This window comes from Rhamphochromis sp. 'chilingali', assembly GCF_963969265.1.
Source record: "Rhamphochromis sp. 'chilingali' genome assembly, chromosome: 16".
Taxonomy (NCBI): domain Eukaryota; kingdom Metazoa; phylum Chordata; class Actinopteri; order Cichliformes; family Cichlidae; genus Rhamphochromis; species Rhamphochromis sp. 'chilingali'.
This window is the reverse complement of record NC_137943.1, coordinates 35,112,948-35,128,204: the sequence shown is the minus strand read 5'-3', so window position 1 is coordinate 35,128,204 and position 15,257 is coordinate 35,112,948. Positions and strand designations below refer to the sequence as shown.

General features: G+C 47.8%; 2 protein-coding genes across 3 annotated transcripts; one reads left to right on the top strand and one right to left on the bottom strand.

Moving 5' to 3' along the window:
• Positions 1–544: 544 nt before the first annotated feature.
• Positions 545–4,802, bottom strand: LOC308412587 (uncharacterized protein). Its single transcript, XM_080907056.1, has 2 exons — positions 3,400–4,802; positions 545–2,063 (listed from the first exon to the last, which is right to left on the bottom strand). The coding sequence occupies exons 1-2, from the start codon at positions 3,569–3,571 to the stop codon at positions 1,906–1,908; spliced, it is 330 nt and encodes a 109-aa protein (XP_080763182.1). The 5' UTR covers positions 3,572–4,802; the 3' UTR covers positions 545–1,905.
• A 741-nt stretch (positions 4,803–5,543) lies between these two features.
• Positions 5,544–14,113, top strand: LOC308412585 (uncharacterized protein). Of its 2 annotated transcripts, none has more exons than XM_080907053.1 (3): positions 5,544–6,295; positions 8,915–10,033; positions 12,338–14,113. In XM_080907053.1, exons 1-3 carry the CDS (start codon positions 6,121–6,123, stop codon positions 13,177–13,179), a joined length of 2,136 nt encoding a protein of 711 aa, XP_080763179.1. In that variant the 5' UTR covers positions 5,544–6,120; the 3' UTR covers positions 13,180–14,113. The 2 variants fall into 2 exon arrangements, with proteins under 2 accessions (XP_080763179.1, XP_080763180.1); XM_080907054.1 differs by having other exon boundaries at positions 5,573–6,295; positions 8,915–9,502; positions 12,338–14,096.
• The last annotated feature ends 1,144 nt before the right edge of the window (positions 14,114–15,257 follow it).

Sequence of the window (15,257 nt, the reverse complement as noted above, 5' to 3'; positions counted from 1 at the left end):
TTTCCTGCAGATGAAAACACCGGGGGCAGAAGATGAGGACAGGAAGTGATCATCAGCAGACAGAGCAACATGAAGGAGAGACACTCTGGGTGTGAATGACATCTATGGATAATATAAGAATATTACCCTCATTCCTCGCAGCTGCTGTTTAACCTCTGCCTAAAGAGCTAAATAGATGTTCAATCTTTACCTCTAATTTTAACTCTGAAAACTATTTTTCAGGGTTCAGACTCAAACCTGCATCACAACCGAACATTATGTCAACAGAAAGCTTTGGTTTTTTGCACGATTCCATCACTTTTGATGTTTCATAATTATGTAGTTTGTAAGTTATCTGGAAAACTCAGAGTCGACATGTAGATGCAACATTTTCACTTTGATCCTGATGAAAAATGGTGACATTCATCAGTTTGTCCTTGAATGTGAGCTTCATGCTTGAACCTAAACAAAGACGCCACCCTTTTATTTTTATGCCACAGCTCGACTCTTTGAAGTTAAATAAATGTGAGTGACCAAACACTGGAAACGTCTTTTTTAAAGTCTTTTTATTCAGCGTACACATACAGATTTCTTTTTACTGGCATATCAGACACTTTAAACCCGTTTGACATTCAGCTCCAACGTGAAACGACAGGAAAATGATAGCAGATGATGACGACACGATAAAGGCATGTTTTTATTTGCTGAAACCTGCTGCAGTAAATGTTCATCACATTGCCTTGTGCCTCGACCTCTCAGCAGCACATATATTTATTTACTTTGACCTGTTAGGTTTAGGATTCATGTGTCAACCTCACAGCCTGAGGACCAAATCTGGCCCAGCACACAGCTGAGAATGATCCCCCAAACAGTACACATCATCTAACTGCAGCTGTGGCCTGCAGAGCACGTGGAAGAAAGCTGAGATTGCCCCGCTGTGCCCCGATACCGACCCAGCTTCATGAGTGGGACCCAGATATGTTCCATCTCTGCTTTCAGCATGAAAACGTCTTGAAAATGGAGACTTGATTGCACAACAACCCAAAACAGAAAACGTTAACCTCGGTAACTTTCTCAGGTATGCCTGAAACAGCTGGCGTTACCATGGAAACTCAACTCAGTCAGTCAGTAAAATCACAGCAGTGATAAAGTCACCTGATGACAAACAGCACACATGTATCGAATACTGAAGCTGTTTACCTGCAACACAAAGTGCCTCGAGGTGACGGTTGTTGTGATGAACTGAATTACATATAAAACATGCAGATACATAAATAATCTTTACACATCATTTAGAAAAGCAAAGAAGCAAATCTGTGACTTTGATGTTAGAAATGTGTTGTATCAGTGAAACATACATTTTTTTTAGGACTCATCGAAGACCAGCACCCGTCCATCGAGGTGGACGACCTCACCAACGGCCCAAAGGTTAAATCGAATAAAAATAATCTCAGTTTAAAAATAGTCAAACCTCAGATTTGAAAATCACCTTGATACCTGAAGCCCCTCCCCCTCCCTCAGGCGTTTCAGGCCGGCTTGGTCTTTCGCGTGTGGATCTTCATGCGGCGCAACAAGTGGCTCTTCTGACTGAAACATCTGCCGCAGGTTTTGCAGTCCAGCGTCTCACCTGTGTGACTTCTCATGTGAGTTTTTAACATCGCGGACTGAATGAACCGTTCCCCGCAGGTGTCACAGGTGTACGCGCTCTCTCCCGTGTGCGTCCTCATGTGGAGCGCCAGCTTATCGCTCCTCACGAAGCCTTTTCCGCAGGTGTCGCAGGCGTACAGCTTCACGCCCGTGTGGATCCTGCGATGTATCATCCGGGACCTGTGCTGAAAGGCTTTTCCACAAACATCACATTTCACCGTCTTCTTCCCGCGTCTGTCACACAGTGGCGCTCTAACATGTGAGAGTCGTTCACACAGTTTATGCGTGCTGTGTAAGTATAGTGACCATGAAGGGATCGCTCTGCTGCCCGACTACCAGCTGCTCCTCCTGCTTCCCTTCGATCTGTGGAGCTTCTGGTTCCTCCTGGTCCACACTGGAGCTCCTCTCCTGGTCACAGAGCTGCTGCTGTGGGACGTCTGGAGGGATAAAGGGTTGATAATGTCACAAAAAGAAAAAAAGATCACAGCTGATCTACATGCTTGAAATCAGGGCTGCTGAGTCAATATTAAGATGATTATCATGGAAAACATAATGGACAAGAAGGAACTGATCTTTTAAAATGTAGCGGCTCTGCAACTTTAACAGTTCATAAAACTTCAAAGCTGGAAGTAACGTCTGATCTATCCTGGAATGAACCAAGCCAGCACAGGGAAGTGAAACTTAAAGTCTGCATCTGCGGCTCTTTGTGGCTGCTTCCACGAGAGGTTTCACTCATGTAGGGAACATTTGGTCACCACTCAGGAAGCAGCTTCCTGCTTTCAGCCCATGTTTGCGTTATGACGAGCTGCAGACGGGAGCTCCTCGACCTAAACAGGTTAGAGGAACTGAGAAACGGGGCCGCCCGGCAGGAGTGTCGGAGCAGGCTTTTGTTTTTCCATCAGGTTAAACTGGTGAAGGTTTGAGGCCAGCACAGAGTGAATCCACAGTTCCAAACGATTTCAGGAAAACTGGGAAAAACTAAAAGGTCTAAAATGTACACCGGTTGTCTTGAGTTCTCCTGTTTTCACACATGCACCTCTGCTCTCTTTGGCAGTGCGTCGCAGCTGATAACCCTCCATCTCCTCCTACCCCAGCATCCTCCTCTGTCCTCCTTCATTACACCCATGAACCTCCTCTGAGGTCTTCCTCTTTCCCTCCTGCCTGGCAGCTCCATTTTCATCCTCCTTTGTCTGATATATCCACCCTCCCTCCTCTGCACGTGTCCAAACCCTCTCAGCCTCTCCTCTCTGATGGACTCATCTCTGATCCATGCTGCTCGCTGAACATGTGATCATCTTCAGCTCGGCCTCATGTCTTCGTGTCAGAGCCACCGTCTCCAAACATCCATCCCAGCAGGTCTCACTGCCAGCTTTAAACTTTCCCTTTCACTCCTTTCACTTACGCTGCTGTCCTTTTGTCACAGATCACCCGTGACACTCTCCACCCTGCCTGCCTGTTTCGATGATTGACCCGAGTTATTTAAACTCATCTACTGCTGCCCCCTTCAGCTTCCCCTGTCTCCCTCTTTTTTTTACTGCACTAAGATGTTGACTTTTGACATGTTTTCTGTGTTTGCAGTTGTAAACGTGAGCGCTAATTTCGTGGCTGACCTCAAAAACACCTTCTGCGTCCATCAGTGCGTCAAACCTGAGACCCTGTGATCCACACTAGCTCACACTCAGGCTGTGCAGGAAACCCACGGCCTGTTCGCTCGCAGCTGAATAAACGTCCCGCAGAGCTGTGATCAGGATCCTCCCTCAGAGGGACACTCACCTGTCCTGTGCAGCTTGATTTGGGGTTTCCAGGTGATATCCAGCAGTCTGCGCTGACGGTCGATCTCTTCCTCGTACTGGACGATCGTTTTTTCAAACTCCAAGAATATTTGTTCAGCAGCAGCAGTTAGTCGCTCGTTGATGAACTCTCTCAGATACTGAACTGAAGGCATCGTTGCTGCAGCACAGTCTCCGCTCAACAGAAATAAAACTACTATCTGTTTACTTCCTCTGTGTGTCACAGTGAGAGGTTCCGACAGCGCATCGGCGTCTAACTTTCGTTCCGCCTACGTCCACGTGATAAAAGGTAAACACTGAAAACTAACGGGTGTGAAGAAGGAAAGTCAAATATAAAATCATCTTCGTGGAGATTTGAATTTTATTTTTAACCCATCAGAACATTTTTGATGCTTAAAAGTTACAAACTCTAGAACATTCCTGTTGTCCGTTTTTCAGATCTAATAATGGGAGTCTGTTACTTCCCGATCGTTGTCTCTTGAGTCACCACAAAGCCTGGATGCAGTGTAGATGAAACTGCTTTCAGCTGCTCCTTTATTCACACCGGGTAGCTCCACATGTTAGCTTTGGTACTTTTTACTCCAGATGTCCTTCCTGATGTGTCCCTGAAGGATTTGTGTCTGCTCTTGGGGTCAAACCAGGGATTTTTCACTTGTTAAATGTAAACCCCCACACTATCTGCTACCCTGGAGCCACATCTGTACAACAGATCCTGGAGGAACAGGAAGTATGTGCAATAACAATGTTAAAGACTGTTTGTTGTTAAATGGCTCATGATGTGAGGATATATTAAATTACATCTGGATTAAATTCAAAGGATTTTGATCAACTAAGCATGTCTAGAATGAGTCATCTTTCAGACAGACAGGGCTGCGTGACATCGGCTGGGATTGGAAAGCGTACGATATCAGGCAGATTTTCAGGAAAACATTCATGAGTCCATACATTGTTCCCTCATTATCCACCTTTTCAGGACACAGACACTGACTCGTTCACAGTGTTGGGAAGGTTACTTTTAAAATGTATTCCGTTACAGAATACATGCCCCAAAATGTATTCTGTAACGTATTCCGTTACGTTACTCAATGAGAGTAACGTATTCTGAATACTTTGGATTACTTAATATATTATCGTGCTTTTTACAACAACGTGAATGTACTATTGCTGTGATTTATTACTGTTACTGAAGGTCCGCGACTCCGAACTGTAGTAAAGGGACCTCTGACTAATAGGCGGGGTCCCTGTCGGCTCGTAGCCGAAAAATAGCTTTACTTTGTTGTGTGGGTCAACTTTGCTAGCAGAGACAGAGAGAGGCGTTGAAAGGCTGCTCCAACGGAACTTATTGTTTTCGGAGGGAAACACGAACGTGGTGTACAGTCGAGTCTTAATAGCTTACTTACAACTGGGCTCGTCAGGCTCTCTTCTTGGCTGCAGTGGTTATTATTATATTTACATGCTTCCAGCTCCCGTTTTTCCTCGACGACAACTCGTACCTTTCCACTCCCCTTTTTCTCCCTCCTCGCGCTCACAGACACATAACGTGTATGGCAGTCCATTCTCCCTGCAGCACGGACTACACTGGCCATGATGCTACATTCTTTAGAGCTATGCTTGTAGCATTCAGCCTGTTAGCTTAGCACAACAACAACAACGAAAAGGCGCTCTCTCACCCAGGAAACACGCAGTCGCAGAGAGAGAGAGAGAGAGAGCGTCGCCCTGTAACCAGGGCAACCGTAACGCTGCCGCCTGGAACGAAAGAACGTAGCTGTCAAACAAACCCAAACAGTCCTGACCCGCGACAACATGAAACGGGAAAGTACCGCAGTGTAATCCATTTATTTCAACAAAGTAACTGTATTCTGAATACCACCTTTTAAACGGTAACTGTAACGGAATACAGTTACTCATATTTTGTATTTTAAATACGTAACGGCGGTACATGTATTCCGTTACTCCCCAACACTGCTCGTTCATCACAAGCAGCGTCTTCCGCAGCTGGAGGTTACATCCTGGCCTCCAGCAGATTTGCACACCATTAGTTTAGTCACGGAGAAAAGGGGCCAGAGAACAGATCAGGGACTCAACTCAGAGTTTAAGCTGGCTCACATTTTTTAACAGTGCACCATCTGAGTATTATCGCTCTGTTCACCCAGATCATTAATAAATAATGCACTAAGCTGCATCCCTGGCCTGCATGGGATCACACACCATGTGATCACACAACATCACGCAAATACTTGATAATCAGTGCTCACTAACATCCACATAAAATCCTAGAATGTCATTCAGCAGGACTACCTGGATGCTCTGTTATTACTAGTTAACTGCAGCTTTTGGTGCTTCAAGAGTGGAGGGAGGGAAGTGAAAGCAGGTTCTCAGTGGGCCGGTTCAGTGGAAACTAGACTAAGACTGGGTGACAGGAGAAACTGGCCTAATGCAGTTTTCACTCAGGCCAAACGTAACTGAGCCAGAAGTGCAACAAGTCGCCCAAATGCGTCTGTGATGCGGGGTGACACACGCAGTGTATGTCTACAAATGACCTGCAGGGGGCAGCGGTGCGCCTGCGCTGAGTTTAGTCTGCCAGGAGAAGAAGAAAACCCACTCAAGGTTTATTGTTAGCTTAACTCCTCTGAGGGCTGGAGTGGAAGGCGGTGGGGTTTTCTTTCTTACCCTGTTTCAGGCCCGTGTTTCCGCAGGTGCAGTAATGATGACCTTACATCGGGACCTGAGACGGTTTATTAACGGCCGACTAACTGCTGCCGCCGAAGAAATATTCCTGGAGTTTGAAAAAACGATCGTCCAGTACGAGGAAGTGATCGACCGTCAGCGCAGACTGCTGGAGATCACCTGGAAGCCTCAGATAAAGCTGCACAGAATAGGTGAGTCCACGCTCAGCGAGAAAAACACTTCACGGAGGATCCTAACCGGAGCTCCACGGCACATTTACTCAGCCAGGAGCTGAACACGAGCTGCGGGACAGTAGGCCGTGTATTTCCTGCGGGGTTTGGATTGTTGCGGGAAGAAACGAGTGAGGCCGAACTAACATGGCTGTGATCGGCACACAGTCCGTGGGCCCAGCAGCACGCAGAGCTGGGCCGGGCTAGAGCCGCTGTCAGCGGACAGCGAGGTGGCGATCCGCGTTCAGCTCTGCTTTTACGCGCGGGGTGATTGATGAAGCAGGAGTGCTGGGGCCAGAGTGGGCAGAGGGTCACGTCATTAAATACCTCTCACCTGAAAACAATTCCCGGTGAAAGTTCGACCTCTGACTGTCTGCAAAGTGTCAGGGCCCTGCTGCCATTGGTGCTCTCAAACATCCTTGAAGGGTTGGAGGGAGGCTGTGTAAGATTCCAGCATCTATAACGGCCCTGAGCTCGGTCCTTCACAGGGTTCAGGGTACATAGCTGCTTCTATGAATGAACCCCTCCAGTTTTTGTTCTACAGCAAACGGTGGAGGCATGTAACCCTTAGTGGGGGTTGTCCCCTGTGAGACAGTCCTGAGGGACGTTACATGAGTCGTGTGTGAAAATGTGCTTCACAATGACCCGGATGGCACAGACATGTACACGTCCTCCCAGGCATGACACCCGAATCCCTTCAGGGTTGCACCAAGAATCAGTGTAAAGTCTGTAAATCAGACCTGTGGAGCTTCCTGCTGTGCAAAGCAATAAGAGAGAAGCAAAAAAAAGTAACTTTTATACACAAGGCGCAAAATATTCTTTTAAACAGTCGGCCGCATGTCTTCTTTATTAAAGCCTGAATATGGAAACACTTTCATCCAGCCTGTGTGATATTCCCCAGTTATGACACCGTGTACCAAAACCAGCTGTTTTAGAAAGACCACGTTTCTGTTCATAACGTATCCAAAATCTGTGACGGTCTTTGCTCTCATTTTTCAAATATACATCTATGAAACACTCCTATGTCTTTCTCAATAGAGCCTCACCTGTGGGATTGTCACAGGGGACTGTGGGAGGTCTCATGTGACCAACGTGCTGTCAGTAATGGAAGGAAACACTAAGCACGTAGGAGGCGCATCTGTAACAGATGGAACGGATGGTTTTGTACAGATGTCCATGAAAATGCAAACAAACACATGATCAAAGCGTTAGTCCAAGAATCCCTCTGTTTGAAGAGTCGCTCGTGTTGTTGGTTCCTGCAGCTGCGACGGGGGTTTGATGTCATTTGATGTCGTGCATGATTAATAGTGCGAGCCACCCGCTGTAGCGCTGATTGTTTGGTGGCTCAGAGAGGAGAGTGCAGCTGCAGCTCAGGAAAGAGGAAGGAGACAAAAAGAGACACCAGGGAGTTTGTTTATTTTCCACTTCCTGCTTGAAGACAGAGCAGCGCCTATAAATAGCAGCAAGAGAGGAAAGAATCACATTTGAAGGCATTACTCTGCGACAAACACGTCGTCGTTAATGTGTCGTGAATGAAAGCGTTGAATGGAGAGGCCGGAGAATCAGTGTCTGGAGATTAATGAGAAGCCGAATGAGGAAACGGGCTTGACACTGTTAGCAGCAGCAGCTCTGCTCGTGGTCACCTTCCTGTTTTTATTATTGAGCAGCTCTGTGAGCCCAGATAAGAGGAAGTAAAGCTAAATGAAGAATCAAAGCGGTACCAGTTTCTTTAAAAACACCAGTCAGTCAGTACATCCGACTGACACGTGTGATTCAGCTGAGGAAGAACATCCGTGACATGCAGACCACACTCATACCTGGTTTTTCTGTTCCAGTATTTACTTTCCTTTTACTGACAGCAGACGCTGAGCCACGTCAACCAAACAAGCAGTCTGTGGTTGAAAAGCCTGAGATCCCTGAAATTTGAACCCTGCTGATGGTTTCGCCCTCAGCTCAGTCACGGTTGGATCTCACAGAGACACACGTCCATCTTTATTGGTACATGAATCCTATAATTACTCCTTATCAGAACTGTAATCGCTGCCTTTTTGCTGACCCAGTAATTTGAAATATCTTTGAGCCTTTCCGGCTCAGATCTGCACTCCTCTACGGTCTGCTGGTGATGCGTTCAAGGACTCGTTTAAATGCAGAAAACTACATGTGCTGCATACAGCAGCCTGCAGTTACTAATGCCTGGGATTTTGACTTGATCACAGACTTGCATTCAGAGCTGAAGTTGGTGCATGAAACGTTAATGCTGTCTGACTCTTTCCAGTCATGAACTACATTCAGCCATCGATGTGCACACACTCTGCTGCTGTGTGGTCGTTGTGCTCCTGGGACTCTCTCAGAAAAGACTGATCTCAAACAGAATTATTGATCAATAAAGTTTAAAAGGATAAAACACACCTGACAGGAGGTAAAGTTTGTGGGTCAAAAACGGGGACGTGCAGCTAAAAGTATTTTGTACTCTGAGCTTTGCAAATGACACACATGAAGCCGATTATCTGTTGATTATCGTTAAATTCCAGTTGTGTGTATGAGCAGATGTTTCTCTGTCATCGCACCGGTGACCGACCTTTTCTCTCTCTGTCCCTCCAGGCCTCCCACAGCACCATGACTCCAACAGGGAGAAACTTCCTACAGAGCAGGAGAAGCTCTCCAGCCTGGAGCAGGAGTCACAACATGATCGTAATAAGGACGAGGCTCCTTCTGAACAGGAGACCTCCAGCCTGAAGCTGGATCCTCCTCAGCAACATGACTGTAATAAGGAACGGGTTCTTCCTGAGCAGGAGGGGAACTCCAGGCTGGAGCAGGAACCTCTGCAGGTTAAAGAGGAACTGGAAGAACTCCACACCAGCCGGGTGGAAGCAGCGCCTCTGCAGATTAAAGAGGAGCAGGAGGAGCTCTGCACCGCCTACCAGGCAGAGCACCTTATAGTGAAGGAGGAGGACGATACCTTAATGGTGACTCTTACTTACGGGGAAAGTGACAGTGAAACAGAGCCAATCAGCGAGCAGCTCCTGTCTCACAGCCCGCCTGCAGCCGAGAGCCGAGATCAGGAAGGGAGCACGAACGCAGCCTCGGGATCGGACGCAGAGCCAAAGCCAACGAAGAGACTCGCTAAAAGCAGAAGTGACAGTGCAGAGCGCGCTCCCATGTCAGAGAGTCAGGGTAATACGGACGCAGGTAAAAAGCCTTTGAAATGTTACGTTTGTGAGAAAGTTTTTAAGGATAAGTCCCAAATAAAAAGACACGTCAGGATCCACACGGGCGCGAAGCCGTTCGCGTGCAGCACCTGCGGGAAGAAGTTCTATCAGATATACTTACTGAAATATCACGAAAGGACTCACACAGGCGAGAAGCCGTACTCCTGCAAAATATGTGCGAAAAAGTTCAGGTGTAGCGACAGTCTGTTGGTCCACATGAGAATCCACACGGGCGAGAAGCCGTACGGGTGTAAAACGTGCGGGAAGAGATTCATCTGCACGTCAAACCTGAAGAGCCACACGAGGATCCACACGGGCGAGAGGCCGCATTCCTGCAAAACCTGCGGGAAGAGCTTCACTCAGAGGGGCAGCCTGACCGTCCACATGAGGACGCACACGGGCGAGAAGCTGTACTCCTGCAAAGCGTGCGGGAAGCGTTTCTGTCAGAGCGGGACGCTGCTGATCCACATGAGGACGCACACGGGCGAGAAGCGCTACTCTTGTAAAATTTGTGAGAAGAACTTTACTCAGAGCAGTCACTTGTTGCGCCACACGAGGACTCACACAGACGAGAAGTCGTCTTGAAATCTCAGCAGGGGGCCGGGGTGAAAACGCCCCCTCCCGGGCAATAAGCAGAGCGTTCGGACGAGCTCCGGCACCGTGCAGGGCGGAGTCATAAAAGCTGGCTCTGGCCCGAACAGCACTGCATTTGTAGCTTTCACAGTATCGCTTTTGTTCTAGTATTTAGGAAAGTGTCCGACGCTGACCCGGGTCGCCGCCTCTGAAATCTTAAACATTCAGCGACGGTGCACCGACGGCCGAGTGCGTTCCCTGTGTGACGCTGTTACAGTGGCTTTGCATGATTCTCTGCTCAAAGCGATCTTCACCTGACAGCGAGCTGTGATGCAGCGTCCGAGATCGTCCTGCCTCCCTTTAAGCTGACTTTTTTTTGATTGGCTGCCCGTTATTGTTGTACGGAGGGTGTCAGAGGCAAGACTGAACATCAGTACAGGTATTAGAAAGAATAACCTTTTAAAAGCGGCGATTCTCAGGCTACATCCACACGTACACAAGTATTTTTCTAAATGGAGATTTTCCATTTTCAATAACAAAAAAGTATAAAATCCACACGTGCATGTTTGAGATCTCCGTCCACATGTAAACGGAAAAAATGAAGTCAAACGCTGTCGAGAACATGCCAAATCCTAACCATGCAGAAATGTTGGCCAATCAGAAGTCTTGCAGGCCGGGAGGGAAAGAGTAAACAAAGAAACGAGTCGTACGTGTGGACAGACATTATTCCTCAACATCACACTGGAAACAGCAAAAAACAAGAAAGTGTGTAAGCGTGTAAATACTGCAGGCAGCACGACTAACACCAACAGTTTGTCTGCACCACTGTAGAAATCCATCATGTAAACAAAAGGCGCTGCAAGACTGAATCTCTCGTCCACACGTAAACACAAAAACTGAGTTTTTGAAAATCTCCACCCTGGGAGGAGTTTAAGTCTCAGTCTTCAGTGCTCCAAACGGCGTTTGGAGGGTGGATGAAAGGCCAAACGCAGAGAAAGAGCTGCATCTTCAAAACTACGTGTGGACGTAGCCTCAGTGCTGCAGATCTCCAGACTTTCATCGGCGCCTCATCAGACACGCGCCGATACGTTTTTACCAAACAAACTGAAACTGAGGATATTTAGGATCTTTTTTAATAAGCAGCTCGTTAAGATCGTCGCACAGACGAGCTGGTTCTGTTCGTAGCGTCAGATTAGCTGTCGCTCTCTCTCCTTTGGCTCATCTGAAACTTTAATATTCACATCTGTATTTTAAACTGCGTAAAAACAGAGCGCGGGCTCGTTACTGACGCGTGGTTGTGAAATCAGAGCGAGCCGGGCTGTGTGTCTGTTCTCTCTTCTGCTGCTCTCACGGTTGTCGTGTTGCGTTGTCGTCTTCTCTGTACTTTTGTGGAGGATTGTGTAAGGGCGCTGAGTCCCACATGCTCTGCCAGTGTTCTGTTACTGTGTGTGCCACTCTTCCACAGAATAAACATGCAGATCCAATCCCTGCGGTCACTGGTGTTTTTTAACCCACGAGCAGCCAGTTTGGAGCAGACGCTGTCTTTGAGGTTTGATTTCTGTCGGCGATCATGCAAACAGGTTCATTTCAGAGTCCCTGCAGCTGCTCCTGAGGAGTGGAAGAAAAACTAGAAAGTGGGATTCAGGAGATCATCCAAGCATTCCTTCCTCTCCAGCTGACGTCAGGAGTGTGGGCTGAGAACCGCTTCCCCCGCCTGAGTGGCCTCAAAGTCGGCTGGTAGTCCTGCTCCAGCAGCCGCAGTGGAAGATTTTCCCCAGGCTGATCTCCCAGCTCCACTCCCACCTTGTGTGCTTGTTATGTCTGCAGTCATAGCAAAGTTAATCCTAACAGATCTTTAGACGTCAGCTGGCTAAATAAACTTTGAAAAGCCTCCTCGCGGATGCCTGGATGTTACACGTCACTGGTTTTACAGTCACTTTGTTTCCTGGTGGAAGCTGAAGGCGGATTTCTGAAGCAGCTTCTGGTCATCAGGCTGAACAAGCTGGCAGAGACGTGATGTCAGTCTTGTTGTGCAAACACAAAGCTGAGTGCAGACGGCGGCGTCGCCCTAAAGCTCGTTTCTCCACCGAATTATGGAGACAGAAGCTGCTCTCTGAGTCCTGAGCTATTATCTTATTTGATCATTTGCACATACGTTACCCCGCAGAGCTCTAATAATTATAAGTGAAATATTTCTCCGGTGTTTTTCTGTCATCACATTCGTGTCATTCTGTCCCTCCAGACCTCCGACCGCGACACCTCTCCGAGGATGAGGAGGTTCTCGTGAACCAGGAGAGGGACTCCAGCCTGAACCAGGAGGAACCAGCAGCTCGACGGATCAAAGAGGAGGAGGAGGAGCTCAGCATCAGTCAGGAGGGAGAGCTGCTCGTTCTGGACGAGGACGGCGACACCATCATGGTGACCGTTACGTACGGGGAAAGTGACGACAGCGACCCAGAACCGGAGCGGGAGCAGCTCCCCTCTCACAGCTCTCCCGTGGCCGAGAGCCGACGTCAGGACAGAGGCAACCACGTGGACTCGGGATCGGCTGTGCAAGCGATGTACAACAACGTGGACAACGGCCTGATATTTAGCGGCCCTGTTTACATGCAAGGCTTTAGGAATGAACCTCTGATGATGCAACAAGACATAAGCGACCCGGACGAGAAGCCGTATCCCTGCAAAATATGCGGGAAACACTTTCGTAAACGCTTTAATCTGGAGATCCACATGAGGGCTCACACGGGCGAGAAGCCGTTCTCGTGTAACGTGTGCGGGAAAGGTTTCACTCGGAAGGACAGCGTGATCCTGCACATGAGGACCCACACGGGCGAGAGGCCGTTTATCTGCGGCTTCTGCGGGAGGCGGTTCGGTCGGAAGGATAATTTGGCGTCCCACATGAGGATCCACACCGGCGAGAGACCTCATTCCTGTAAAATTTGCGGCAAAAGTTTCTGCCAAAGTAACGACTTGTTGCGCCACACGAGGACTCACGCCGCCGAGAAGCCCGTTCCCTGCGACATATGCGGGAAAAGATTTCGGGACGCCTCGACGATGAATTTTCACAAAAAGAGGCACAAGTGAGAAGTCCCGAAGTGTTCAGGACTGAAAGGGAAAACGGTTTCATCTTTGTACAAGTAAAACACATCACGTGTGTCACGTCATAGCTCTCTACCTCTGCTACATGTGGGCTGTTTGGACACATTTTGTCTTCCTGGGTGTTCTGTGACTGCGTCAACTTTGAATCGTTTTAGAATTACGAGGCGTTGCTGACCGTAGGTACAAACTTTATCTTCCTCTGTCCGGATTATGTTTGCTTTCGTCTGCAGCCGCATGAGGATATCTGAGCTGTAAGCAAAAGGTCAGAGTCTGCGTGAAGGTGTGGTCAGAATATCTGAAGTATGAAAGTGCTCCCAGTGCAAGGACGGCCCCAGAAATGGCGTGGTGATACAGACCTGTTGCGCATTAAGTGCCATTGAAGTTTCTGCAGCATCAGCGGAGGTGGCTGAATTCTCCGGATACTAAGGAAAGGTCATACAGTGCTTCCTTCACTACATCCTTCAGCAGAGGATCCTTCAGGGCACAGGTGTCAAACTCCAGGCCTCGAGAGCCGCTGTCCTGCAGGTTTTAGACGTGTCCTTGATCCAACACAGCTGATTTAAATGGCTGAATTATCTCATTAACATGAGGGCTGGTAATTAACTAATCAACCTAGCCCTAACTAACCCTGACCCAGGGTGAGATCTAAAACCTGCAGGACACCGGCCCGCGAGGCCTGGAGGTCGACACCCCTGCTTTAGGAAAACGAGACGATGCCGTCCCGTTTCGGGAAACGAGCGATCGAACCAAGCGACGCGGCTCAGATCATGAAAATGTTAATCCTGTGTTTTCCATTTTATTCTGATTCATTTGACCCTTACAGGCTGTGATGAACCCTCAGCTGAAGTATGATCATCATATTGTGATACAAATAAAATCTGCTTCTTGTAAAGTTGTGTTGTGCGATTTAATTTAATCTTAATTTGTTAAGATTGAGCTGTATAAAAGTATCTGTGGGTTTAGGGTTCACCGGCATTCAGGCTCATCATGGCTGAAGTCCTTCCTGAGGTTGTGCTGGGTCTCTGCAGCAGGAGATGAGCGGACAGGAAGTGCAATTAACCAGAATGTGAGAAACATCTGATTTCCCTTTATGGGCTGTTTTTGACATCAAGTAAATCTGAATAATCTTGATGTGTTAATACAGCCTGCATGAAGACACGCCCAGAAACACGCCCTGCATGGCTGAGCTGCCAGCAGTAAACTGATAAAGCCTGTAACAGCACACAGGTGAGCTCGGAGGATCTCATCTGGTCCTCAGGATGTTGTAGTTTCATTACAATGGACCCACATCAACATCCACCGACACAGCATTAGGCACGCTGCATCAGAACAGTCGCATCTTTCCTTCACCTTAATGTTTTCCATCGAGGACAAGAAACAGGAGGGAATTTGTTTTTTGGGAACCATTCATCCAGATTCCTCTAACACTGTCAAAGACAGAATATGCTGCGCTAAAACCATCACGAGTCACAAAACAGTTTCAGCCTTGTAATAAAGTCTGGACAGTGATCAGATTTTCAAACAAATCCATTAAAATAAAACAATCAAGATCCAAACTAAATGCTAACTTTGAGTAGTTAATACATTTGTTAAGGGAGCAGGAGACTGAAACCCAGAGAAAGATGGAGCAGAGAGGAATGCACAAACAAGCACACGGAGCAAAAACATCTCTCCACAAAGGGAAAGACGAGACCACACGGGACCGATTACACAACGAGACGCAGCTGGGAACCGAGCACAGCTGCAGACAATCAAGGCGGGGCGGCAATCACACAGGAGGGAAGACAAAGAGGGGAAGGGAAGACAGGGCAGGCATGTGAGGAGAAGCAATCGCTCAAATAAAACAGGAAGAGGGACCCGGGACGGCAACGAGAAGCACAACAAACCCAGAACCATCAGAGTTTAACAGCAACACTGCAGTAACCATGAGGAGGAGTTTCATCTGTGTGTTTCCAAGAAGCTTTTGTTTACTAATCAGCAGGAAGCAGAACAAAGGGAGATGATCACAGGATCATTTCTTCCCACAGTTTTCGATGTCTTTGATTATTTCACTGCAGGGGGAA

What these genes read in the sequence shown, in the direction of transcription:
- LOC308412587 (XM_080907056.1), bottom strand. Translation starts at nt 3,571, where the DNA reads ATGCCTTCAGTTCAGTATCTGAGAGAGTTCATCAACGAGCGACTAACT. An exon ending in AATCAAGCTGCACAGGACAG is followed by an intron (nt 2,064 to 3,399) that starts GTGAGTGTCCCT and finishes TTATCCCTCCAG; the next exon opens with ACGTCCCACAGCAGCAGCTC.
- LOC308412585 (XM_080907053.1), top strand. Translation starts at nt 6,121, where the DNA reads ATGATGACCTTACATCGGGACCTGAGACGGTTTATTAACGGCCGACTA. An exon ending in GATAAAGCTGCACAGAATAG is followed by an intron (nt 6,296 to 8,914) that starts GTGAGTCCACGC and finishes CTGTCCCTCCAG; the next exon opens with GCCTCCCACAGCACCATGAC. An exon ending in GCGCTACTCTTGTAAAATTT is followed by an intron (nt 10,034 to 12,337) that starts GTGAGAAGAACT and finishes CTGTCCCTCCAG; the next exon opens with ACCTCCGACCGCGACACCTC.